This window comes from Borostomias antarcticus, assembly GCF_949987555.1.
Source record: "Borostomias antarcticus genome assembly, chromosome: 18".
NCBI lineage: Eukaryota > Metazoa > Chordata > Actinopteri > Stomiiformes > Stomiidae > Borostomias > Borostomias antarcticus.
The window spans coordinates 12933784-12961283 of NC_140251.1; the positions used below are offsets into that span (position 1 = coordinate 12933784).

General features: G+C 47.3%; 2 protein-coding genes across 2 annotated transcripts in view; one reads left to right on the forward strand and one right to left on the reverse strand.

Annotated features, from left to right (window-relative positions):
* Positions 1-16080, forward strand: part of LOC311321246 (SITS-binding protein) — a gene marked incomplete at both ends in the record, with an annotated part of 20471 nt that extends 4391 nt beyond the window's left edge. The window contains 8 exons of the mRNA XM_084453191.1: positions 6127-6334; positions 6739-6889; positions 9306-9503; positions 11130-11398; positions 11532-11668; positions 13214-13335; positions 15497-15676; positions 15904-16080. Of these exons, the coding sequence (XP_084309317.1) occupies positions 6127-6334; positions 6739-6889; positions 9306-9503; positions 11130-11398; positions 11532-11668; positions 13214-13335; positions 15497-15676; positions 15904-16080 (1442 nt within the window). The remainder of the gene's footprint in view (positions 1-6126; positions 6335-6738; positions 6890-9305; positions 9504-11129; positions 11399-11531; positions 11669-13213; positions 13336-15496; positions 15677-15903) is intronic.
* An 8594-nt stretch (positions 16081-24674) lies between these two features.
* Positions 24675-27500, reverse strand: part of cpt1ab (carnitine palmitoyltransferase 1Ab (liver)) — a 26839-nt gene continuing 24013 nt past the window's right edge. The window contains exons 18-19 of the mRNA XM_084452614.1: positions 26704-26796; positions 24675-26520 (exon numbers count right to left, since the gene is read on the reverse strand). Coding sequence (XP_084308740.1) covers positions 26434-26520; positions 26704-26796 — 180 coding nt within the window. The 3' untranslated portion in view covers positions 24675-26433. The remainder of the gene's footprint in view (positions 26521-26703; positions 26797-27500) is intronic.

Genomic DNA, 27500 nt, shown 5'->3' on the forward strand with positions numbered 1-27500 from the left:
ATGGTTGCACTCATGAATGCGTGTGAGTGAGAGTGTAAGAGCACAGGCAGAACCAGAGAGTGGAAACAGAGAAGGAGTTGAGGAGAGATGGAGAGGGGAGATAAGGAGATGGAGAGAGTGCAGGAAAACAGAGATAGTTGCCAAATGGGGGGGTCCCACCTGGGGGGGGGGGGGTCCCACCTGTCTGGAAACAGACAGAACAACTGGGGGGGTCCCACCTGGGGGGGGTCCCACCTGTCTGGAAACAGACAGAACAACTGGGGGGGTCCCACCTGGGGGGCGGTCCCACCTGTCTGGAAACAGACAGAACAACTGGGGGGGTCCCACCTGGGGGGCGGTCCCACCTGTCTGGAAACAGACAGAACAACTGGGGGGGTCCCACCTGGGGGGGGGTCCCACCTGTCTGGAAACAGACAGAACAACTGGGGCTACCAAGTGCAGATTAGATATCTCTGAGACCCAACAACAATAAAAAATGTGTGTCCATCATGTAAGACTTTGAATGATTTTACCTCTATTTACACTTAATTAGGTCAATTACTGTACAAACACTTGGCAATAACATCCATGAAAGCAGAATTGTTGTGTAGGGTGATGATACAGAAGATTTTGGGCCTTAATTTGCTGGAGCAAGATTGGTCAGACTGAAGAAGAAAAAAATCTAAATTTTGCACTTTACTCCAATTTGACCAATTCTGCTACAGCAAATTGAGCTCCAAAGACGAATAATCACTATTTGAATTGACTCATCATAAGTTACCTTTTGAAGTCAGTTAGGTCCATTGTACACTTGACCATTACTGGACAAAGTAGATCTCCAGGTTAATACTGTGGCTGCATCTGGTTTCCTCGGTGGAATTTTATTTTGAAACACAGTTTTTTAGCCATTGTGGATCTTTACGTCATAATGAAGACAACTAAATTTACCTCTGTATGATAAGTTCGATTTCATAAATTTCTGAGACAGTGAAATGATAGCATGATATTTTCCCCTCAAATTGGCCTATTTTCCATTTGACTTTTTTTCTTAAATGCGTAATTCACAGACAAAAGACTGGGTTCAAATCCTTTTGTGCTGACATACCTAAATAAGACAGATCACTTGGCTCTCCTCAAACTTTCCCCAACTCATCATTGCAAATAAGGCCCTGGAAAGGTCCTGTCTTTAGTCGCTTTTATAGCAGACGTTGGTAAATGATGGCGTGATAGCTGCTCTAAATAGATCACCTGACTGGCTATCAGTCTGGAACCAATAAAGGTAATTTATTCTCTGTTTCTGATATTTGTACTTCCCTTATCTCTCTCCTCTCTTCTATGACGTTAATATGAGAGATTATGTTTGAAATTAATTCTAGAAGACACACTGGACCTTAGATCAACTCTCTCTCTCTCTCTGGCCTCCCTCTCTCTCTCCTCCATCTCAATTTCTTTCCATCTGTTGATCCCAAAGTAAAGAAAGATACTGTTCTTCTCCTCCTCTGCTCTTGTTATTGTAGAGGGCCCTGCCAAGCACAGCAGAGGGAGGGAGAGAGAGAGAGGGTGGGAAAGAGAGAGAGAGAAGAGAGTGGCAGTAATTGTGAAGCTGTTGTAGTCATGGTTTCTCTTGTAAACCTCTCTGGTTTGCTGTCCCTACTAAGAGCTACAGAGCTGGAAATGTCACTTGTCATTACAGGACAACTACTGCAGTCATTTGGCTGTCTTGTCTTGTTCTTTCTAGTGGGAATTGTGGTGTTAAAGAAAAAAATCGTGTTTGTCTTTTAATTAATTAATTTTAATTTAATTTCAGTAGACTTGCTTCTACACTGTGAAATATGATGTCTGTTATACTTTGTTGTAAACTTTGTTAACTTTGCATTTGTTCATCTGACTCTTTCGGCTCTGTTAACGTTACCTATTTTTACTCAGTTTGCTCTACTTTTTCTTCTTAGATGCATTTCAAATGAGTTTACTGAACTAAGTTATCTGTGTTCGTGCAAAAATTCTTCTCACAAATATAACTTATTTTACTTAATTTTCCTAAGGCAACCGGTTTCCTCACCTTTTTAAGTAAAGTAATACAACACATAAGACTTTTCGTGCAACATCCCAGTATTGTAGCTGGGATCACTCTTACGTATGGGCACAGCAAGTACGTTTCCATTGGTAATGAAATACGAAAGCTTCCACACAGGAACGTGCACCCAAACACACACGTGCATGCACACACACACACACACACACTTCTTCAGTGACCACCAGCGTTTGAATGCACATTATACCCCCGGTCAGGTCTGTAAGTGTGTGCCGAAGTCATAAATAAGGGAGTGAATATGACTGGAGTGGACTGAAGCCCATCTGGTCAGCAGCAGCGAGTCAGGGAGCTGTGCGGACCCCTAGCCTCATCAGGCTTCGGGGCCGAGCCAGGGCCAGACGGCCCTGTAAAACCCAGCTGACCCCACACAAGCTCAGGATCAGCACCAGGGCAGGGGCGGGGAGCCAAGCACCTTTATTGTTTTATAAATCCTGCTTGTTTTTCTTGGATGGCTTTGGTATTCTGTTAAAGTGCGTGTGTGTGTGTGTGTGTGTGTGTGTGTGTGTGTGTGTGTGTGTGTGTGTGTGTGTGTGTGTGTGTGTGTGTGTGTGTGTGTGTGTGTGTGTGTGTGTGTGTGTGCGTGCGTGCGTGCGTGCGTGCGTGCGTGTACGCGCATGTGTCTGTGTGTGTGTGAGAGAGAGAGAGAGAGTGATTGATTTGTGTGTTGGCTCAACAGTCGTTAAATCGATCCATGTGTGTGTGCCGTATCATTCACGTCTGCCCAATAAAATTCATTCACTTTCTTCTCTTTTTTACCTCTGTGTGTGTCTGCCCCTTTGAAGGAAAGAGGATACGGTCAGTCAGGCATGCATTTCTTCTTTTAAGAGCTAGTGGAAAATATTTCAGAGAAGCTGGTTGTATTTAGGGAATTGTTCTAAAAATAAGAGACACCCCTTTGCGCTCCCAGCTCCCCCCCTCCGCTCCTCAGCACCTCAACTTGGCTAGAACCCCAACTCTGAAGCTCTCCTCAATGTCTCCTAATGACATTTATCAACTCCTCTTTAGATTGTTATGCACACCTCTCAGGGTGCTATTCAATCAAAACCACAGACCAGATTGCTTGGACTTTAGACTTGGAACAAAAATTACATTTATAAAATAACACTCAAAAAAGTATGTCCTTTGACCCAGGGGACAAAGAATGACCTGGACTAGGTTCTGCTTCTACTTAAGACTGTCTTCTTGTGGCTGGCCTCAGATCAAATCTAATGCCCTTTTCACACCACTGATCCTGGTCAAGCTGATCTGGAACTATGTAGGCTTGGTCACGCCCCCATCCACAGTAGTCACTAGAACTTAAATCTCAGGCTAATGATACACTCTGTCGAATCAAACATGTCCGTTTTTCTTGAATTGGCAAATGAAACAGGCTTAGGTGTACCACAGCATATACGCTGTTGACTGAACCTCAAAGGTCAAAGGTCAGATTTGAGGACGATGCTGCAGGTGTAAAGCCACATGTCAGTGCCCTACTGTAATTAACAGCTGGGCAGTGACTCAATATCTTGGAGAAGGCAGCAGGGCTTTCACCAGGATATCTTTGACATTATCCTTTGCAAACACATGAGTATTATCCCCTTGACCAACCAGCCTAGACCCACTATCATGTTCTCATACTATTTATGTGTAGCACATCCGTTTCCCAGTTGTCTCCGGGCAGCTTCGGCCTGGTCCAGTTATCTATTCAATTAGTATTTAAACCTACAATCCTCTGTTTGATTGGTTCTGGATCTGTTCTGTTCCAGACTGGCTGGGCCAGGGTCAGGGGAGAGGCTGGGCGAGCAGGCAGGGCTGAGGGAGGGAGAGGGGGAGAGGCTGGGAGAGGCTGGGAGAGCAGGCAGGGCTGAGGGAGGGGAGAGGCTGGGAGAGCAGGCAGGGCTGAGGGAGGGGAGAGGCTGGGAGAGCAGGCAGGGCTGAGGGAGGGGAGAGGCTGGGAGAGCAGGCAGGGCTGAGGGAGGGAGGGAGGGGAGAGGCTGGGAGAGCAGGCAGGGCTGAGGGAGGGAGAGAGGCTGGGAGAGGCTGGGAGAGCAGGCAGGGCTGAGGGAGGGAGAGAGGGGAGAGGCTGGGAGAGGCTGGGAGAGCAGGCAGGGCTGAGGGAGGGAGAGAGGCTGGGAGAGCAGGCAGGGCTGAGGGAGGGAGAGAGGGGAGAGGCTGGGAGAGGCTGGGAGAGCAGGCAGGGCTGAGGGAGGGGAGAGGCTGGGAGAGCAGGCAGGGCTGAGGGAGGAGAGAGGCTGGGAGAGCAGGCAGGGCTGAGGGAGGGAGAGAGGCTGGGAGAGCAGGCAGGGCTGAGGGAGGGGAGAGGCTGGGAGAGCAGGCAGGGCTGAGGGAGGGAGAGAGGCTGGGAGAGCAGGCAGGGCTGAGGGAGGGAGAGAGGGGAGAGGCTGGGAGAGCAGGCAGGGCTGAGGGAGGGAGAGAGGCTGGGAGAGCAGGCAGGGCTGAGGGAGGGAGGGAGGGGAGAGGCTGGGAGAGCAGGCAGGGCTGAGGGAGGGAGGGAGGGGAGAGGCTGGGAGAGCAGGCAGGGCTGAGGGAGGGAGGGAGGGAGGGGAGAGGCTGGGAGAGCAGGCAGGGCTGAGGGAGGGAGAGAGGGGAGAGGAGAAGTGGAGGTGGTGGGGGCTGGTGGTGGGGCAGGGGAGGGGGTAACCTGAGAGGCAGGAGGCATTCCTAGCAGGGCAGCTACATCTGTGGACACAATTATCTGGTTCACATAATCTCATCATTTCACATGGGCCATGAATCCAAACAGGAGAGCAGAGAGAGAGAGAGAAAGAGAGAGAGAGGTCCAGAGAATGACAGAGAGAGAGAGAGATTGAGAGGTACAGAGAGGAATGACAGTTCCCATCCCGGATCAAAGACCTTCTAGGGCCAAGATGTTTGAGAAGGAGAGCGTGTTTGTGTTGACTACCTCTATCTATGTAACCAAAGCAGACAGATGATACCCTTCTCTCTCAGTACTGTGTACCAGTGAGAGTATAGTATAGTGCCTCATCGTGAATATATATGCCCACAGATGAGTATACTAACCACAACATCCCCTAAGATCCCATTCTACAGATGCTTCTCCCAGCGCAGAGAGCAATATCAGGTGACATAGCCTACACTTCTCACTCCCTTAGCAACCTCCACCCTGCCCCTCCATGCCAAATGCCACTGCTGTATGTCACAGTCATGGGATCTGCGAAACCAGGATCCTCCACACTGTTTTACACCAGCCTTCCTAAACCCCATCAACCCCACCCACCTGAAGAACCGTAGCGTAGCGTCACCAGTCTCTCCTGGGGGAGGAGAGCCTGGTATCTATTTACTTCACTGCCTTAAGCCCGCCCCCTCATCCGGCTTGAGCCTGTAGAGCCCGCCTCCAACATCCGCTTGCTTTATTTTTCCTTAACCAGTAGTTCTCCTCGCATCTTCTTTTACAATGTTCGTCGGTGTTATGCCTGGTGATGCCATCGCGAATGTTATCTACTCGAAACGTCACCATGTGCAGCCTTCAGTAAAAACATTACAACAACTGTTCGTCTTCCGGTCCAGACTGGATGATTATGCGATGCGTCATCGCGCTTCCGCTCTAGACCGGCGAAACAACACCGAACGAGAAAGACCCCAGACGAGAACAACCGGATTGAGTAGATCCAGCTCATATGGATCAGAGCTCCTGACAGGCTGTCGCCAACTCTCTGCGACTTTACCCCGTCAGATAGATTGTGATGGCGATGATCTGCGGGCGTTGTGGGTGGTCTATGGGGGATCTTTCTGCGTCAACAATGTGAAGTTACGGGTGTATTCGGCTCTCTCGAGTTGTGCTTCTGGTGTTTTATACGCTCACGGGAGGAAGGAGTGGAGTGTGTCACTTTCAGGTTGACCTTGACACCCACCCTCTCCCCCCCCCCACCCCCGCCTCTCTCTCTCTTTCTCTCTCTCTTTGCCCTTTCTCTTCTCCCTCCCTCCACCCCACTCCTCTCTCCTCTCTTTGCCCCTCACTGGTCTCTTTGCCCAACCCCCCTTGCCTTTATCTGCCCCCCCCACCCCCGCCCTCCCCTATCCCCTCCCCCCTCCAGGTGTGGCGGTGCTGGTCTCCCCAGACATGCCCCTGCAGCTGGGCATAGAGAGCAGACAGCAGTTCTGTCTGCAGTCCCCCGCCGGCCTGGAGCTCCTGCCGCTGCAGTACACCGTGTGCGTGGGCCGCAATGTCAAAGCTGTCCACCAGGAGGCAGTGCTGCAGCTCTCTCAGCACAGCAGGGAGCTGCCCAACATGGACGTCTTATGGTGAGAAGCTCTCTCCCTCTCTCTCTCCCTCTCTCTCTCTCTCTCTCTCTCCGTCTCTCTCTCTCTCTCTCTCTCTCTCTCCGTCTCTCTCTCTCTCTCTCTCTCTTTCTCTCTCTCTCTCTCTCCGAGGCCCATGAAACTCTGAGCTTAAAGACTGAATTTGCTGTGTTAGAGTGTAGGGAGGAAAGGAACACAGCCTTGCTTTAAAGATCTTGTCTTATCCTGTCCTCCTGTCCTCTCTCTTTCTCTCTCTCTTTCTCTTTCTCTCTCTCTCTCTCCTGTTCTCCCTCTCTCCTCTCCATTCTTCCCTCCCTGCCCTCTCCACCCTTTCCCTTGTCGCTCTGTCCCCCTACCCCCTATCCTCCCTGTCATTGTCCCCCGTCCTCTCCTGTCCCCCCTCCCAGGCTGCCTTTCTGGAAGCTGCTAGCGACTGTGGACTCGGGGCTGAAGGTGGAGAGGGAGCTGAGGACCTTCTCCAACCGTCTGAGGAGGCACCAGCTGGGGGAGGGCGTTATCAGCCTCAACGAACATTCCACCGCCCTCCTCTCCGACGTGGTGGGTCTCTGATGCTCTAGATGGACGTGTGCGTGTGTGTGTGTGTGTGTGTGTGTGTCTGTGTGTGTGTGTGTGTGCTGTCTGAGGCTTTCTGACAGGACGAGACAGCATCTGGGCTCTGAATCAGGGTTGGTCAGGAGAGACAGACACACAGAGAAACAGGCAGGCAGACAGGCAGACAGACAAGCAGGGGACAGACAGGCAGGCTGGAGACAGACAAACTGGCAGACAGACAGACAGACAGACAGACAAGCAGGGGACAGACAGGCAGGCTGGAGACAGACAGACAAACAGACAGACAGACAGACAGACAGACAGACAGACAGACAGACAGACAGACAGACAGACAGACAGGTAGGAGAAAGACACAGACAGACAGACAGACAGACAGACAGACAGACAGACAGACAGACAGACAGACAGACAGACAGACAGACAGGCTGGAGACTGGAGACTGGGGTCTGCTGTGGTCAGGCACAGAGGAGACAGGAGACAGGAACATGAAAGACTCTGTTCTCCCTAAGTGGTGCTCCAGAATACAGGGGGGAGGTGGAGGGAGGGAGTTAACCAAGTTCATTGAAATGTCAACACAGAGGGTTTCTAAGGGCTTTGTCTTCAGTCTAGCATGCAAGAGCCAGCAGAGCCACAATGCTACATTGTAATTGTCTTTCAACGCTTTCTTGAGATTACAGCAAGCATTGTGATTACACCTCGTACACGATAAGTAGATTAGGGAACAGGAGAAGGATACAATCCCATTAGGCTTATGCGACTGATTTCCCGAGCAGAGCTTTGATGTAGCGTGAGAACATGGCGGTGGTGGAGGAAAGAGCAGCAGCAGAGTTATTGATCTCCAGGGCTGTTAGTTGTTAGCTTGCAAGAGGGGTGCACCCAGCCAGGAGTCCTGATTCAGGTGAACATGACAGCCCCGCCAGCTGGGAGAGAGCATTGGCCCGGTTCTATCTTATCACTCTGCATGCTCTGTCCATCACTGGCCCGGTTCCATCTTATCACTCTGCATGCTCTGTCCATCACTGGCCCGGTCCCATCTTATCACTCTGCATGCTCTGTCCATCACTGGCCCGGTTCCATCTTATCACTCTGCATGCTCTGTCCATCACATGACCCGTTCAGCTCGCCACACACACTCACAGTCCCACAGAGATATCAGGGTAACAGAGGGAGTGAGAGAGATTAGATAGAAAGAGAAAGAGAGAAAGACAAAAAATAGCAAGAGAGAGGAGGAGGAGGAGAGAAATAGGACACTGAGAATCTGAACAGTAGTGTCCTGTGTAATACAGACTGAAACCCTCTGATCAAAGGTACTCAGCATTCTCTAATGACTTCAGAGAACAAAGCGAGGGTACAGGAACTTTTGGAAAGTTGGTCACAACAACTGGCAAAGTGTGAAACGGCAATCATGAATCGCTGCACAAACCATTCCTCGCTCTCATTCTGTTTTTACAAGTATTCATAAATGATCAGTCACGTCATGCTATGAATTTTCTTTTCTAGTTTCCATATGAGCTAGAAACAACAAGTTGGCGTGGATAGAATTTGGTTATAAATAGGGTTGCCAGGTTTCTGCTCTTATTACTGAAACTGTGTAATGCACTACTGGCCAACCAAAATAGATGATCATAAATTAATAAACCAGACTAGGTCTGGCTACCTCATTGTTTGTGAGTGTGTGTGTGTGTGTGTGTGTGTGTGTGTGTGTGTGTGTGTGTGTGTGTGTGATGAGCAATCCAGAAGAAAAGGAGTGCTCATTCTCTCATTCTCTAGCGTGTCCAAAAACATAAGATTGATCTTTGGGAGAATTCTAAGGGAAGTATATTTTCTTATCAATTACGTAATAAGTTAGCCCTCCTTCATGGCAGACCTCCTGGTCTGCCAGTGTGCTATAAGAGGCCCTCTCAGCTAGGGTGTTATGTAAGCACAAACCACAGCTTTTCACCTTCACATCCAAATACCAGGGGATTAAGACACATGTTGAGCAGTCTTGACAGGGCTCCTATTGTCATACAGTCAGATGCTTACACAATAACACCGCCTTATCATGGGCCCAGCTGAAGCTGTACTGCAGGTCTCCTGGAGGTGGGCTCTGAGTCCAGGCATCTCTTAGGTGCTCTCGGGGCATTCATCAGTATGTGTTGTCTTTATGGTGGACAAAAAACGGTCGAAATCTTCCCCCGGAGGCCCTTTCACACCCCACTGTGCTTAATCCCGGCCAGAAACCTCTCCCAAGCATAAAGAGACGTTTAGTCCTGTTTAGATCGTTGTTTTCGCTGTGAAGGTACCTATTGTTGCCGTACTACAAACAGCCAGCAGGTGCAACAACTCTGAAATATGGCTTCAAGCATGAGTGAAACCTTCCTGATACAGTATATGTGACCCCCCCCCCCCCCTCCCACAGGACCATGACTACCTCAACAGCAAGAAAAGAGGGACGTCCAAGAGACAGACCAGGGACCTCCCACTCGTCAAGCTTCTAAACATTTCCATCACCCTGTCCCCTTTCCTGAGCGTGGACACCACGCAGTTCCGCGGGTCCCTGCTGGATGGAACCGAGGCCTACTGGCTCGGCCTCCCGGCCGCACCACAGGGACACCTGGTGAGCAGACAGCCCAGCCAACCCTCACCTGTCCTGGGGGGAGGCCGTACTCCAGTGGGGGGGATTCTTTGGGTTATGCAGTTCAGTCCTGCATGGTCACATGGTGTGGGTGTACCAGCTTTGTCTTTAAGCCAAGCATTACTATAATACTCACTCCATCTGTAGTGCAGATTCTGGTCATTGCTCTATTCTAGTACTGTTAGACTTATCAGCTGCTTTTGATACTGTTGACACATAGACATAGATGGAACTGCACTTAGATGGTTCTCCTCTTACCTTACAGGGAGATCCTTTAAGGTGACCATTGATGACTTTGTTTCTTCATCGGCCCATATGCCATGTGGGGTTCCACAAGGCTCCATCCTTGGCCCTATTTAATTCAGTTTGTACATGCTCCCCCTTGGCCACATTATTTGCCAATTTAACACTGTTGCCTACAGTACCACTGTTATATACTGTAGATGACACCCAACTTTATGTTTCATTTAAATCTGATGAGCTCAAGAACCTGGATACTCACATACATTGGTGCCTCACGGCTATCAAAGATTGGATGTCACAGAGTGAAAAACAAATTAGCAAATCGTCGAGTTATTTGATCAGAACCTGGACCTCAACCAACACGTGAAGAAATTAGTTCAATCTTGTTTTTTACATCTCAGAAGATTTGCTAAGATCAAGTCAGCACTACCTAAGAACATCGTTGAGCAAATAAATCATCCATGCTTTTATTTGTTCTTGCCTGGACTTTATTTTTCATGTCTAAGCGAGTTTTCTTTTGCTCAACTGCAAGTGGTCCAGAATGCAGCAGCCAAGCTTTTAACTAACACTAAACGTAGAGAACCCATTGCCCCCATTTTAGTCAACTTGCACTAAAATTCTCTTGATTACTTTTAAAGCTTTACATGGTATGGATATACGTACAGTATATCTCTGAGCTTTTAACAGCAAACCTGGCACCAAGACTGCTTAGGTCCTCCTCACAATTCCTTTTAAGCGTCCAACGGTCCAGGCTCAAAACCAAGGGTCTGTCCTGATGAAGGTGGCAACACCGAAACGTTGTTAAAAAAAGATTAAAGCAGAGAAAAAGTGTGTGCGGGAGTCTTGTATTTCTCATTTGAAACCTTAAAGGGGATTTACTCCCAGCACCACCATTTTGTAAGAGTGTGCATGTTGGTTTTTTTTTCACTTTTTTTTTCACTCAAAACCAAGGGGGACCACACTTTTTCTGTTGTAGCCCTACATTCTGGAATGACATCCCCCTCACCATCTGGTCGGCTAAGTTTTTAAAAACGTTATAAAAAAAAAAAAATTGTATAGGTTGCCATTTTTATACATGTTTATTTTATGTTTATTGATTGTTGGTTTCTCTCCTGGTTTTATGGTTTTACTGTGGTTTTAATGATGATGATTTGTTCTCTGTTCTGTGTTATGTCATTTATATGCAGACCTGATTCTTAATTAGTATTTTGTTTCAACTGTGAAGCACTTTGTAACTTCTGTTTGGAAAGTGTTATATAAATAAAGTAATTCATTCATTCATTCATTCATTCATTCATTCATCTCTCCCCTCTCTTCCTATCACCTTTTCCTCTCACCCCCCATCCCCTCCTCCCTACCCGCCAGGTCCCACTGCTGACCCAGTGGCAGGGAAAGTACTGTGTGAAGCTGAACCTCACCAACCCCGGGGCCGTGGGCTGGTTCCTGGACCGGGTGGGCTCTCTGCAGGCGCAGCTGGGGATGGAGTACGTGCTGCTGGAGGGGGCAGAGGGGAACCCGTATGAGGAGCAGGCGCTACGCCCGCCCCCGGCCCTGGGGGGGGGGCAGTACATCGGCCTGCTGGCCGACCTGGCAGCCGGGATAGGAGACCCAGTCATCATGACTGCTGGGAGCAGGTGAGGGGGGGGCCAGCTCTAGAACCGCTGTACTGTGGCATGCATACGTACTGTGGCTTCTTCCTCCTCCTCCATTGTAATGTATTGTGTGTGTGTGTGTGTGTGTGTGTGTGTGTGTGTGTGCGTGTACCAGGTCGAGCCACAAGCCCCTTTTTGTGAGGATGACTCCCCTGCAGTCTGACTGGAGCTCGTCGGGGCTGAGGGGTCTTATTCCCTCCCTGCTGCACCACAGTCTGCTGGGGTACAACTTCCTCATTCCCGACGCAGTAGGTAATACTACAGCCTAGGGCTCTAACCACCACTACACCATCAATACTATGGGATAATACTACAGCCTAGGGCTCTAACCACCACTACACCATCAATACTATGGGATAATACTACAGCCTAGGGCTCTAACCACCACTACACCATCAATACTATGGGATAATACTACAGCCTAGGGCTCTAACCACCACTACACCATCAATACTATGGGATAATACTACAGCCTAGGGCTCTAACCACCACTACACCATCAATACTATGGGATAATACTACAGCCTAGGGCTCTAACCACCACTACACCATCAATACTATGGGATAATACTACAGCCTAGGGCTCTAACCACCACTACACCATCAATACTATGGGATAATACTACAGCCTAGGGCTCTAACCACCACTACACCATCAATACTATGGGATAATACTACAGCCTAGGGCTCTAACCACCACTACACCATCAATACTATGGGATAATACTACAGCCTAGGGCTCTAACCAACACTACACCATCAGTACTATGGGATAGTAGGTATAGCAGTAGTGTAGTAGTAGTACTTTATTGATCCCCAGGGGAAATTTCACACAGTAATAATACAATAATGCCACTGTAATACTAAAGTAATACCACAATAATACCACAATAATTATTGAATTGAATTGAAACCTTTACTTATTCAAGGAAGACAATTGTGATTAAGCTCTTTTTTCAGTGTTGCCCTGATAGGGACATGACACAACAAAACAACATAAAATCACAAAAATAAATCACAAGATCCAATAATAAAAACAAGGCTATGAGAAACATGTTCAGTCAACATGAGGCACATATTCTACCTTGAACCTCTCAAGAGAGACAAGCTGGTCCATCTTCAGCTTTTCCACATTCTCTAAAATACCTTTACAATCATCCATGGTGGACATACCGCCACTTCCATCCCACATATGGCTGACTATTATATGACTGCCTACAGGCTGTACAAACTACAATATTCTCTGAAGCAGCTAGCCTGTACTACCAGCACCAGATCTGACCATCTTTTTATAATGCAATATTCTGGGATTTGGCAAAAAGCAGCATATTCCCGAAATATTCCAGATTCCTGTCATGGCATGATGCAGCCAGGCTAGCAGTGTCTTGTATTTGCTTTGATGTGGAGAAAACAGAGAGCGGTCAGAGGATGGATGGGCTGGAAATCACCTTCAGACACATTACGATACATTCAGGAACTATTGGAATTCACATCTCCAATGCTCTATCCATCACCAGTCATTACAGACTACCCTGTACTAATATGATCCTGGATCAGAAAAGCGTGAACATTATCACATCACATTCAAATGTCAAGCCTGATTCCTCCTACCTCTTTATATATATATTTCTACCATATATATTATTCAGAATTATCATCTGACACTGTGTGTTTACACATCTGTATATCCACACAGTGTCAGGTGATAGGTGTATATACATCTCCCAATGTAAATTTCCTGCTCTTTTCTATTGCCAGATTTCTGATGTTAATCTAATCCTAATCTCTTAATTCCAGGTGGCTCTCTGCCTGGGGATCTGGTCACAGATGAGGAGCTGTTCATCCGCTGGCTGGAGATCGCTGCCTTCCTCCCAGTCATCAGCTTCCACACGCCACCCTGGGTCTGTGGGGAGGACCAGGTATGTATGTCTGTCCATCACCACAAATGGGCTATCATAGTGGAGCGGTCAGTCAGGGAATGTTACCAAGTGGATGTTCCTGGGAGAGAAAGAGTGAGTGAGAGTTAGGAGTGATGTTCTTTCACTCCCACGACAGGGTGTGGGCCTGTGTCAGCAGAGCCTGCGAGGGTGTTTATTGACCCAACAGCCTCTCCTCTGGCCTGGGGGGCTTCTGCCAAGCCATTTCCAAACAGCCAGTCAGTCAACCAGCCAGTCAGCCAGTCAGATTTATTTATTTATTTTATTTTTATTTATTGAGTTTAAAAGGACAGTGTGCACATACATTAATTGCTTCGGTTAAAACAAGGAGTTGCTTTGCACCAGATTTAGCAAGGAAGCTAATTTCCATCTGCAGTCCTTACATAGAACATGAACGAATACACAATCTGCCGTGTGGACAACATGCCAGCCAGCCAGTCAGATGGTCAGCCAGCCAGCCAGCCAGCCAGCCAGTCAGACGGTCGGCCAGCCAGTCAGACAGTCAGACGGTCGGCCAGCCAGTCAGACAGTCAGACGGTCGGCCAGCCAGTCAGACAGTCAGATGGTCAGCCAGCCAGCCAGCCAGCCAGTCAGACGGTCGGCCAGTCAGTCAGCCAGTGATCCAGGCCCTGTGTTTGTGGAGGTGATGAGTGAGGCCTGTCACTGGATCTATCCAAACCCAGGCCTTCCTCTCCCTCAGCAGGACGGCGTAGCCCCCCACGTTCCCCCTGGCCCTCCCCTGGCTCTTTCTGCTGAACATCAGGAACCTAGAGCTCACCAGCCGGGCAGGAAAACAAGACCCACCGTCTCAGGGTGTCTTCTAGTTGATATTGATATATTTGACTGTGTGGAGACCAGCTCAGGTTCCACTCAGCAACACTAGGGCTCTCTGGGGGGGGGGGAGTGACCGCTTGGCCCCCTCCTCCTAGCATCACCTGTGGTTAGGAGAACATCTGGTCTGTATTAGAGCCGTCCTTCAGATTTACAACCCTCACTCTCTGCCATGACGAGAGCCACTTCAGCAGGAATGATAATGAATTTGAGGACAAGTCTTGGAAAACGACTTTATTATGGCAATTAAGGTTTCCATGTGTAATTGACAAGTGCAACAGGGTGAGGGAGAGATCAACCATTTTTCCAGTATGGGAGCAAGGCGAGAGAGAAATATTCTCATAGAGACTCTCATGTTGCGTGACCATGATGAAAATATTAGACAGCCATAGTAGCACTGGAGAGCTGCAGTTCCATGTTGGTCACTTAAGCTGTTCCTGTTGTATGACCACAGATGGAATGAGAGAGCGTTGTAATTGAGAATAGACTTTCTGTTGACTCGTAATTAATTACATCTGGAGACTAGTAGAATTGCTTTGTGAGACACCTTTTTATCCTCTGTACAGAGGCCTGGAGACAGACCATGTGTCTGTCGTCAGCCCTACAAAGACCATAACATCATTGACTATGTTCGGTCCAGATTGAAATCAAACCCCAGAGATGAAACCGCCACACGTCTGTTTTCTCAATCAGAGACCCAGTCAAAGTCAGACCTCTCCTATGAGTTCTCGCTCGCCTTATTGAACTACATTCTTTCTGGATGTGGTTGAGCGCAGTTTCTGTTACGGGCTGCAGGAGAGGATGTGACCCCACCAGGAATGTCTGCGAGGTTTGGCCGAAGTCTGACAGAAGAGGCGAGAAGAGGAGAGGAATGGAGAGGAGAGCGGAGGAGAGGAGAGAGGAGGAGAGGAGAAAAGAGGAGAGAGGAGGAGAGGATAGAAGAGGAATGGAGAGGAGAGAGGAGGAGAGGAGAAAAGAGGAGAGGAATGGAGAGGAGAGAGGGTGAGAGGAGAGGAATGGAGAGGAGGAGAGAAGAGTAATAGAGAGAAGAGGAGAGAGGAGGAGAGGATAGAAGAGGAGAGGAGAGAGAAGGAGAGGAGAAAAGAGGAGAGGAATGGAGAGGAGAGGAGAGAGGAGGAGAGGGCCTGACAGGAGAGGACAGGAGAGGAGACAGATGGTGTCAGACTGATATGTCAACAATAAACTGATCTTTAGGTCTCCGTTTGCTAAAAGATGGTGTGGTTTTCCGGTCATGTAACAGCCTCCCTGTTCCTGGCTGTGCTGACCCCTGTACTTCCCTCCCACGGTGCAGGTTCTGAACTTGACCCGGACCTTCATAGCGCGCCACCAGGAGTTTGTTGTGCCCCTGATTGAAAGGTACGCTGAGGAGTGGCAGCAGACGGGCAACCCCATCTACCGGCCACTGTGGTGGCTAAGCCCAGACGACCCCATGACCTTCACCGTCGACGACCAGTTCCTCATCGGAGACGAGGTGACTGACTGACACTCTGAATGGATCGCACCATTTACAGTGGCTGACCACCAGGGGACAGTTTTGACCTCCCGCTTTGATACCATTGTAGCAGAGTTGATTTGGAGATCACTAGATGGGTTCGGATCCCTCCTAAAATTTCACAGACCAAGAGTCATTCAGCTTCCAGGGTTGTCGAGCTATCGCATGTGTTGTTATTATTGTTGTTGTTGTTGTTATGTATCCAGGTCCTAGTGGCCCCAGTGACCGAGCAGGGGGCGGTGCGGAGGGACATCTACCTGCCAGACGGGGGGTTCCAGTGGCAGGACAGCCGGGGGGCGCAGGTCTACGACGGTGGGATGCTGCTGGAGGACTATCCCGTCGCCCTCGACGACGTGGCCGTATTTTTACGAAGGAGCTCTTGAGGCCAAGTCACATGATGTCACGTCACGTGACTTATCCTGATACTGTTATAAAAAAAACTGTTTTTTTATTACCCGTGCGGTTCTCAAGTTGCACTTTTCCATAAAGACCATAAACCGAGTCTCAAGACTATCTCTTGAGATTAGATATTTTTTATACTTGCACTTTACAATTCGAAACGATTTGTATTTTCTTAATGTCATTTTTTCTTCTTCCTTTTTTAAATCTTTTAATCTGTTTTACCTCTTGGCTGATTGTTTTCAGGACTTCTTGGTCTATTAAGATGCTGTTCTGCTTTTTGGTGTCTAAGTTACGGAGAAACCTGTGTGTTTACATTTGTTGCCTTTCTACAGTCTTTAAACGTTCAAACTGCTGCCGCTTCACTGGATATGGAGTAACAAAGCAAGCCCATCGTTCGCTTAAAAAGACTCGATGAATTTCTAAAGAAGACCAAATGAAGAAAAAAACGGACAGTCAAATATGGTGAAATGGTTTCTGCTTAACAAGAAGCTGGGAGGAGATGTTTCCAGTCAGGGGAGTGCGAAGGAGACTGAAGCGTCTGTAACCACGCCTCGCTCATTCATTGGAAAGGCTTTTACTTGAACCCATCAGGCCGTAGGACTGATGTATAATGAATGAATGTACCTCAAGTTACACATTTCACTGCTTTACACACACTCACACACTAATTCTCAAACTCTCTCGATCAAGATTTACACAAACTCCCCTTAAAGCACTTATTCTTAAAACAGTCAAGGTACTTAACTGAAATGATAATGTTAATGGTATTATCAACCTTCTGACCCAACATTAGACACATCCCCTCTGCCTTGAACATACATGGACTTGTTCCAGGCCCACGATGGACCAGGACCAGTATGTAACTGTCAGTAACTAGCCCTGCCCACTTAAGCCCACCAGACTACAAGTCTGCTGTCTTAAATGCTTTTAACAGGCTGCTCACCTTTTTCCCCAGCCCTCTGCTCCTGTGTTGACATGCTCTTTTGTGGTGGCCAGATTAGCTTCTAAAGACTGCTAGTGGGATGCCACAGACCTGGAATAGAGATTAAAATAAGATAGTGAATTGTGAAAAACTTAATATCCTCCAATACTTTCATAGTATGAAGTCTTTCTATCACTTTGTTAGTTTATGGTAGAGGTATCTTCACAGTTGGTACTGAGCTGAATGGTCCACAAATGGATCCATTCAAAAAGGGGATGTCATTGTTCCAGAGAAATGTCACCACATGAACACTTGTTTCGATATGTGCCCGGTCCTGTGTGATTTACTGTGACACTGTAACATAAGCCTCTACCAAGCCACTGCCTCGACCTACTTAGTCAAGTGCCTTAAAGCAGCCATTACCGGCCATCACAGACAGTACATGCACCTGTTTGTGTGCCTACTACCCCCTCGGGACCCGAACCACATCACTTAATCAATGTTCTAATGAACTGTATAAGTTTAATTTTACCATGTTTACTGTATGGACAGGACACTCAGGTCTGCTGTCACCAAATGTCTTAGAGACACACACTGTGTTGTAAACACGTCATCGTCTTAATCTCTTTTAGAGCTGAATGTATAAAGAAGGACAAACTGTGATTGCCCAACAGAACTCTTTACGTAAATAGCTTTTCTAGTTACTCGCTTATGGCTTAGGCCTACTGTAAATGACCGCTGTGGTACTGTAGATTGAGTTGTACTCTAGGAAAAGCTTTGTTGATATTATTCCCTTCCCACAGGCTGTTTGAACGTTATCTCATGTGCCTTTTTGTCCCTGTCTTTGTGCCAGGATGAACTGTGCCTGATTATTGCAGCACCAGCAATGTACATATTTCAATGACTGTGCCATTACATGTTTTTCTCTTCTGTAAATCGGAGAAATTGAATCAACAAACTGCAATAAAGTTTACATTTTCATACTGCAGCTGCTCTTGACTTCCTCGTGTGTGTTTGCACCTGCGTGTGTGTGTGTGCACGCGCGTTCCTGTCCACGTTTGTGTGTGTACTGCATACCATTCCCTCCATGTCAGCCAGCCGGTCACAGTATATCTGAGACCGTGCTGACGACTAACATCTCCACTAATTCCACTTAAACCTAATAAAAGTTATTTATAGCAGCAGTGAGCATTCGGTGGCTGAGATTCTCAGGAGAATCACATTCGGCCATCCCTCCTCATGCCCCTCCTCCTCCTCTTCCTTCTCCTCCTCTCCTACCTTGGCTGGGCTCCACTCTGGGGGCCCCTGGCCTGCTCCTCCGGCCCAGCCCACCCAGACAGGTGCAGGACACAGACACCAAATCACCCCACTCACTCTCTAGCTCCACTTACAGCCCCACTCGCATACACAGATTCAACCGTCCTTTCTCTCGTCAGTCCGTTCTGACTTTCCTGACCATTCTGATTTGACTCCGTAAGTTAGGGAACTTTGACGCACAGTGAAATTTAATATCAGACTTCTTGATCCTGCTTCAGCAGTCGGACCTTTTCAGGTGCTTTTAGGTCTTATTTGGAGAAACACATTGGCAAGATGTCGCCCTGGAAACAACCCCGAATAACGCTACCTTCACATACAGTACTCTGTTCTGTACTCTCTCCTTCAATTTAAAAGGCAGATTGCTTCAAGATAGAACAGTGATCGGCATCTGGCAAAGAAACTCCAATCACTCTAGTTTGCCTTGCAAGATAGAATTGTTTGACGTTCACTTTTATTGTGTTAAAACTGGTATTTCAGCTGCTTGTCATCTTACACATTTTTACATCTGTCTCCTTATCAATGTCTATGATCAAGTCATACTGAGGTCCTTCTTTCCAGAACAGGATGACCTCTAAGTGAGGTTCAATGTGGGAAGGTCAACAAACTGCTGTAGCACTCCGTGGTCCAGTTACCCCCTCCTCCTACTTCTCCTCTCTCCCCTCTCCCCTGCTCTTCTCCTCTCTCCCCTCCCTTTCTCCCCTCTCCCCTCCTCTTCTCCTCTCTCCCCTCCCTTTCTCCCCTCTCCCCTCCTCTTCTCCTCTCTCCCCTCCCTTTCTCCCCTCTCCCCTCCTCTTCTCCTCTCTCCCCTCCCCTGCTCCCCTCTCCCCTTCTCCTTCTCCTCTCTCCCCTTTCCCCTCCTCTTCTCCTCTCTCCCCTCCCCTGCTCCCCACTCCCCTCCTCTTCTCCTCTCTCCCCTCCCCTGCTCCCCTGCTCCCCTCCTCTTCTCCTCTCTCCCCTCCCTTTCTCCCCTCTCCCCTCCTCTTCTCCTCTCTCCCCTCCCTTTCTCCCCTCTCCCCTCCTCTTCTCCTCTCTCCCCTCCCCTGCTCCCCTCTCCCCTCCTCTTCTCCTCTCTCCCCTCCCCTGCTCCCCTCTCCCCTCCTCTTCTCCTCTCTCCCCTCCCTTTCTCCCCTCTCCCCTCCTCTTCTCCTCTCTCCCCTCCCTTTCTCCCCTCTCCCCTCCTCTTCTCCTCTCTCCCCTCCCTTTCTCCCCTCTCCCCTCCTCTTCTCCTCTCTCCCCTCCCCTGCTCCCCTCTCCCCTCCTCTTCTCCCCTCTCCCCTCCTCTTCTCCTCTCTCCCCTCCCCTGCTCCCCTCTTCCCTGCTCTTCTTCTCTCTTCCTGTAATCATTGTGCTCAATTAGCTAAGAGTGTAATGGAACCGTATGTGCCCCGCTGGTGCAGAAGAACAAAGTGTACTGCCAAACCCGAATCAAGACAGACATGAATGAACAACTCTGATATCCAATCTACATAACCGACTTGAGTGCACAATGCTCATTCTTTTCGCAAAGCAGTTGTCACCTTAGAATGGGGACAGTGTCTTTCACTGGGGAGAATGGACGGGTCAAAGTACAGCACAGACAACACTGTCTCCCCCTGTTTGTGAGGGTGTTGTGTACCGAGTGGCAGATGAATTAAACTGGTGACAAGCGGAGGCCGGAGACCTCTCCCACAGTCTACTTTTAGAAAGTGCAAGTCAAGGTTTTAGGTTTCAGTCTACCCTGAGTGAATGGGTTTTCCAGCTCGCCAATTAGAAATACAATTTAAAAGCTTGTTGTCCAGAGGCCAGTTGGTTGGGAGCCTGCTGTGTGTGTAGATGGCCATGCAGCTTAATTGTGTGTGTGTGTGTGTGTGTGTGTGTGTGTGTGTGTGTGTGTGTGTGTGTGTGTGTGTGTGTGTGTGTGTGTGCGCGTGTGTGTCTGTGCGTGTCGCCACCTGTTTTGTCGGGTCGGCTCTTGTCTGCCTGCACAACTGCAACCACAACTTAAATTTGTCCTTGCAGATATAGAGAATCCATAAACTTTATTCCAAGTCTTGATAGAGCTGCATTCAAAGATTTAGAGAACTCTGTCTTAGTAAGGGATCTTATTCCTCTAAGCAGCCAGAGACCAGGTTCTCATAGTTGACGAGGGGCGAGAGAGTGGACTCCAGGAATGCAGCCATGAAACTTTAGCCCACCAGCGGAAGACCAGGAAACCCAGGCCGGGTGGCATGGGGGCGGGCAGACGTACCATTGTAGATGGGGTGTGTGTGTTTGTGCGCATGTGTATTCTGTATACCTGTGTGTGTGTGTGTGTGTGTGTGTGTGTGTGTGTGTGTGTGTGTGCGTGTGTGCGTGTGCATTATGAACTGGAAGGAAGCTGTCGCACATAGGCCTAATCACTTCCTGTCTCTGCCCTCTTGGGAAATCTATCACCTCGCAACGCCTTTAAACGTCTTCTGTTTAATTTGGGCTCCGAGCTGAATGCCGCTGCTCAGGGCCCCGGGGCAGGGCAGGGTTTATTAATACGCTCGCAGGGGGACCCGGCCCCTTGGTGCCGGCCCATATGAGAGGCTGCGGTTTGGGCACAGCTGCCCTGGAGAGGGCTTCACTGCCCAGGCAGGAAGGATCCCATTTCCACACCCTTTATCATTTCAAGACGTTTCTATCTTGTAAGAAATGAAAGGATGTAGACAAGGGAGGGAGAGAAAGGTTGCGCTGCGCTGACCAGTGAGAGGGGTCATCAGTCCACAGGGTGTTGGGTTCCCTTTGGATTCTTTAAAATGTGTGGAACTATTGACTGGAACTATTGACCCCAGGGATGGTATGGGGGTCTGGACTGTCTCATGTCTCTCTCATACGCTGGACACACTCTGCCATTCGATTTGTGAAATAATTTGGTCATATATAGCCTACACACAGCTCTGCTTTCCTGCTGCATATAGCGAGTAGAATTTGCCCATGTGACAGATATATGGCCATATGCCACCAGGTCTCCCTGTAGGTCTTCACACACACACACACACACACACACACACACACACACACACACACACACACACACACACACACACACACACACACACACACACACACACACACACACACACACACACACAGTGGATTCCCCAGCCAGTTAGAACCCAAGCATGATTCAACAGCCTCTGGCTCCCTCTAGTGGTCTACAGTATAATTGTCCTGCTCGCATTGACTCCCCGGTTACAGTGTACAGTACCAGGATCTCTGACTGATTCTCAAGCAAATCTCGGTCCCCTACTAACAGATAATCTCTGAATTCTACATTACATTACATTAGTCATTTAGCTGACGCTTTTATCCAAAGTGACTTACAATAATTGCATTTAACGTAGGAAAAGCCAATGTACTACTACTTTGAAGTGTGACGGATGTGACATGTGCGGAGAACGACAGTTGGTCATCCAGGGTCACACCCAGATTCCTCGCAGACCGAGTCGGCGTCACCACTGTGTCTTCAATGGTGATGGCCAGGTCCCGGTGTGGGCAGCCTTTCCCCTGGAGGAACTGCAGCTCAGTCTTGTCCAGGTTAAAGGAGTAGTAAAGGGAAAATGCATGTTTAGCCCTGTTCTAAGGTTACTTATGACCATATACAATGGTTCAGATCAAAACGTTCTAGCACTTTTGAGAAAGTCTGATAATTGCTCTACCACCGTTTTGGTCATACAATGGATGTGGATGGGCACCTTGAAAAATCATTAAAAAAGCCTGTTAAAGTCTGAATTTCAAAGACAAGAAATTCACCGAGATGTTAGTTGGCGTTCTGACATATAATTCGCCATAAAGTAAGATTCTAGTTCATCTGGAAAGGCTTTTTTAAATATTTAGCATAGAACTATTTAGTCGCAGCACATACGTGTGTAAACTTCTGCAAACTAGGTAGCCTAGCAACATAAACAATAACAATAGCTACCGTAAGTAGTTCCGCTTCCTGAATCCCCTCTGCGGATTGATCTACACATCTACAACGGTCGCTTCGTCAATGGATTTCATAAAATGGTCAATAAAACCCTACAGGATTCATACTTTGCGGCGAATTTGTGTCAGAACACCAATGGACACCAATTACCCCTTTCGATGAGCTTCTTGTCTTTGAAATCGAGAGTTTAACATGTTTTTGAATGATTTTTCAAGGTGCCCACCCACATCCATTGTATGACCTAAACGTGGTAGAGCAATTATCAGACTTTCTCAAAAGTGCTAGTTTTGTCAACGATTTGATCTGAACCATTGTATATGATCATAAGTAACCTTAAAACAGGGCTAAACATGCATTTCCCCTTTACTACTCCTTTAAGCATGAGATGGTGTGTCGCCATCCACTCCGAGATGTCATCCAAACACCCAGCTATGCGTGTCTCCACTTGTGTAACAGAAGGGGGAAATGACAGGACCAGTTGAGTGTCATCGGCATAGCAGTGATAGAAGCAATACGAGCGAATGACAGAGCCCAGAGATGTAGTGTAAGGGGAAAAAAGGAGAGGACCCAGGACAGACCCTTGTGGAACGCCCGTAGTCAGACTACGCGGTTCCGACATTGACCCTCTCCATGTCACCCGGTAGGAGCGGCCCGTCAGGTAGGATGCAAACAGGGAGCGTGCAGAGCCTGTGACGCCTTTCTCCTCGAGGGTGGAGAGGAGGATCTGGTGGTCTACTGTATAAAATGCTGCTGACATGTTTAGGAGTATCAGGACAGAACAGAGAGAATTCGCTCTTGCGGCATGGAGTGACTGTCACTGCAAGGAGGGCGGTCTTTGTCGAGTGGCCAACCTTGAACCCAGACTGGTGGGGGTCTAGGAGGTAATTCTGCTGGAGATACGAAGATAGTAGGTTAAAGATAGCACGTTCAAGTGTTTTCGATAGAAATGATAGAAGGGAAACAGGTATGTAGTTGTTGACGTCAGACAGGTCAAGAGATGGTTTGTTCAGGAGGGGGGTGACTCTGGCAGTCTTGAAAGCGGAGGGAAAGCATCCTGATACAAGAGATGCGTTGATGAGGTGGGTTAGGAAGGGAAGGAGTTCGGGTGCAACAGACTGAAGGAGAGTGGAGGGGACAGGATCTATGGAGCACATGGTGGGACAGCTAGATGTTACAAGGTTGAGGACCTTGTCAGGGGAGAGGGGATAAAAGTGGGGTAAGGTGGAACGAGGAGAGGAGGGGGGACTGGCAGAGAGGGAGAGGGTGGAGAGATGAGGTTGATGCATGGCGCGTCGACCGGGGGGTGGGGGAAAGAGGATCTATCGTTAACTTTCTAGTCAAAGAATTTGGCAAAATCGTCAGAGAGAAGGGATGAGTTGGGAGTAGGCCTACTGTAGGAGGTGGGGGCTGGAGTAGTGAAGAGAAGGTTTCAAAGAGTTTTTAGGATTGGAAGCAGAAATTCGAATTTTAGAGCGGAAGAAAGCAGCTTTAGCAGCAGATAAGGAGGAGGAGAATGCGGAAAGAAGAGATTGGAAATTCTAGTGACTAGAGCAGGGGTCGGCAACCTTTACTATCAAAAGAGCCATTTTTGGCCAAGAAATGAATACAAAATCTGAGCCGCAAAACATATGAGTTTAAAATGAAGGTAATGCTTCACCTTAGATGTATTTTCAGGCGTGGTGGTATATGCACCCAGGGGGAACACATAAAGGGGGGCAGGGGTGTCTGGGGGTCCAAGTGTAAATTTTTGAGCACCAAACACTACATTTCCTGCATTCTGGTGAATTTCTATGCAGTCTGCTGCTATCTAACCTGACGCGCCAGATACTTTGCTTCGCATAATCATCTGGGAAATCTCCTTTGGTATTGTTTGGAAAAGGGCAGACACTTTCAAAATTACTTGCCAGGTGATTGGATGAACCATCTGTGTATCACCATTTATCACGCACAACTTCAACCGCTCTTCACTGTCGTCACACCCAGCCTGCCTGTTTGTATTTCAAATTCCTCATAACCAACGCTGATTGGCGAGATCGTTTTCTGATCTGAACTTTATGGAGAGTATCCAGACTGATTTGGGAAAGAAACAGAATGTGAGCTCACCAAATCAGGATGGTCTCACGAGGCTAGCTGATATCTAGCTAGTTAGCTAACTTGAATGCCAACATGACCATTTATTTTAGTAATAGATACATGTATTTAATAGTAATATATTTATTTAGTTATTCATTTCCATATAATGTTTGTCAAAGCCAGTGAGCCCTGGACTAGAGCAATCATTTATCAAATACATACTACAAAATCACATGTTCCTTAGTCCTGGATCTAAACATGGATTGCTCCCGATTCATGCAAGAGTACAATAATGATTCAGTCAAGATAGAATTGTTTGACATTCACTTTTATTGTGTTAAAACTCGTTTTGGTATTTCAGCTGCTTGTCCTCTTACAGATCTTTAAATTAAAGGCAAACATGTACAGCTTCATCTTCAAAATCATGCAGAGGTGTAAACATGAGGTCTACTGTGGTATAAATTCATACAACTAAAACCGTTTTTTTTTTTTCATCTTTGTTGCCGCGAACAAATTCAAATGTCATCACATGTCAAAAAAGGAATATTTCATACATTTAATATTTTGTTCATTTCACTTATTAAATCATGAATTTCATCATTCTTAACTTTCAACATTTGAAAACAGCGGGTAAAATACGAAAAATAAATAATATGCTGTACTGACACTGAAAACAACATACTGTATAGCCTACAGGAGTCCTTTAAGTATTATATAGTCTGATGTCTTGTTGCCTAGCCAATCCTATCCTGTACTTATGTTCAGTCCAGTTACTGAATCTAAAAAGGTTACATTTGTTATCTAACACCACACATCTTAACTGAGGAACACACAGTGAATGAATTCTTAACTCACCAACACACGTCTTAAAAAAGACAATGTAGTCAGGTCAGTCAGACGTGTGATAAATGACATCCTGACAGTTCACCCACGGATGAAAAGTCCCTTGTTTAGGCAGATCTATGCAGAGGCCCAGACAGTCAGATCCTATGCAATCTGAGAGCGGGCCAAAATCTACCAAGGCAGATCTGGTTAGTGTGAGCTGAAGGGGGCAGTCATGGAAAGCGCAGCCTAACGAAAGTGCAGTGACCGCCCTTAACACACCATAAGAGCTGCTGGGCAAGGAGTCGCCATTGTCAGTCCCTGCTTTCAGTCAAACTCAGTTCATGGTGGAAATAAGATTCCCTGCCCTCCGTCCCCCTCTCAGTTGGAAGATAGCAAGTCCCCCCATGCTATCTAACTGGTGCCACACGGCATGGTAGTGCATCCCAACCTCCAAGTCCTGTCCAGGTACACACCGAGGCACCCATACTGCAATGCTGAGCTGAAGTCTAACACTAGGCCAAGTTTAAAAAAAACCTGAGAATGGGAAACGACAAACAATAACACACAAAAGATCTGTCTTCTTATCACTAAGTCAGTTAAGCATAGCAGCTAAGACAACTGGCTGTACTGTACACTGAAACAAGAAGGCTAATGGGGGCCTCGGACTCAGACTGAAGTCCTCTGGTCTACACTTAGAGAACCCACCCACATCAACAGAACCCACCCACATCAACAGAACCCATCCACATCAACAGATGAACTGAAATCACAGTTCAAAAGGTATTGAACGATATAAAAACTACAGTATACATCTTTTCAGCTCTGAGTTAGGACTTGGGTTCATCTTATCAAGTGACTCGAGTTGCTATGAAACGGACGTCATCCCTGTAGAGACCCCCTCTCCTCCTCCCCTTCATACGTTACTGGGTCACTAAGGTTACTGGGTCACTAAGGTTACTGGGTCACTAAGGCACCGGTGCAAACAGTCTTGCAGATAACATTTGATCTGTGCACTACTACCCCAAACCCACACTCCAACCTGTTACTCATATACATACAAACCCCTCATAAGAATACAACAATACCATGGAACATAAATAGCCATTGCTTTTTCCAATGTCTTCGTTTTCCTCTTAATCATCATTTTCATTTTACATAAATTCACTTAGAAATAAACCCCCACATGTCTGTCTCTGTACATGCTTTAGGAGGAACATGCCTCTCCAAATATTATGTTTTATTCTTCTTCAGGGGAGATGACGGAAATCACTTGATGGCTTTCTTGTCGAGCTGAAAGAGATCCAGGATGTCTAGCATAGCCTGATTGATGTTGCGTCCGAAACGGTGGGAGTCCTGGAGAGAGAGAGAGGGAGAGAGAGAGAGACAGACAGAGAGAGAGAGAGAGAGAGAGAGAGAGAGAAACAAACAAAGACACAGAGTTAGTTTGTCCAGAAGTGAGTTGAAAGGAAAGTATCTATAACAACAGTTACAGTTGAATATCTAAATAAATCTGTTCTGTACATCAAATCAACTTACAGTTTCTGGGCTTGAGTGCTTGCTGGAGATGTGGAAGTTGATAAGATTTTCGCCAACGATGATGTAAGACACTCCATAACCATCATCAGCCACCTGGAGGATGCACACACACACACACACACACACACACACACACACACACACACAGGTCAGAAGGTCAAGGTTATTTGTCATTATACCACAGCTAGTACCAATCGTGCATTGTGATTGGCCAAGAGGTATTCACAGCCGTGCCAATAATCACAATATACCAACAGGTAAATCGCCGGTAAAAGTATCATTCTGCTTTGATACACTGTATAACGATGTGATAGAGATTGTGAGCCATAAAATAAAACTGGAAATGTTATAGAAATAGCCTATGAAAATCTACAATAATAGTGTCTTCCTTCCTTTCCTACTAAATGCTAAATATACAAAATATCAAAGTAGGCCTATTATTTCATGTTTTTATTTATTTTGTGTTTTTACATTATTCTTTGTTTTTTGTCGACCTTTGGTTGAATAAATATGGCTTCCAAATGTTTTCTGACATGCGCAGTCTTTTGGTAGCCTATCATTGTACCAGTAGTTCCACCCACATATACATTTATGTTAGCCTACATAGGTTACACGTTTCATAAGCTCACTAAATGATCTAAACATTGCTTTGATGTTTTGTAACTTTATTTAAAAAATTCAACCACATATTAATCATGGCATGAGAAAATAACCCCTGGATAATGTGATGTGTTTGGGTCAATATGTGTTTGAGGATCATCCATCCTGTGTTTAATGTTTCTTTCTTTTTTCTTCTG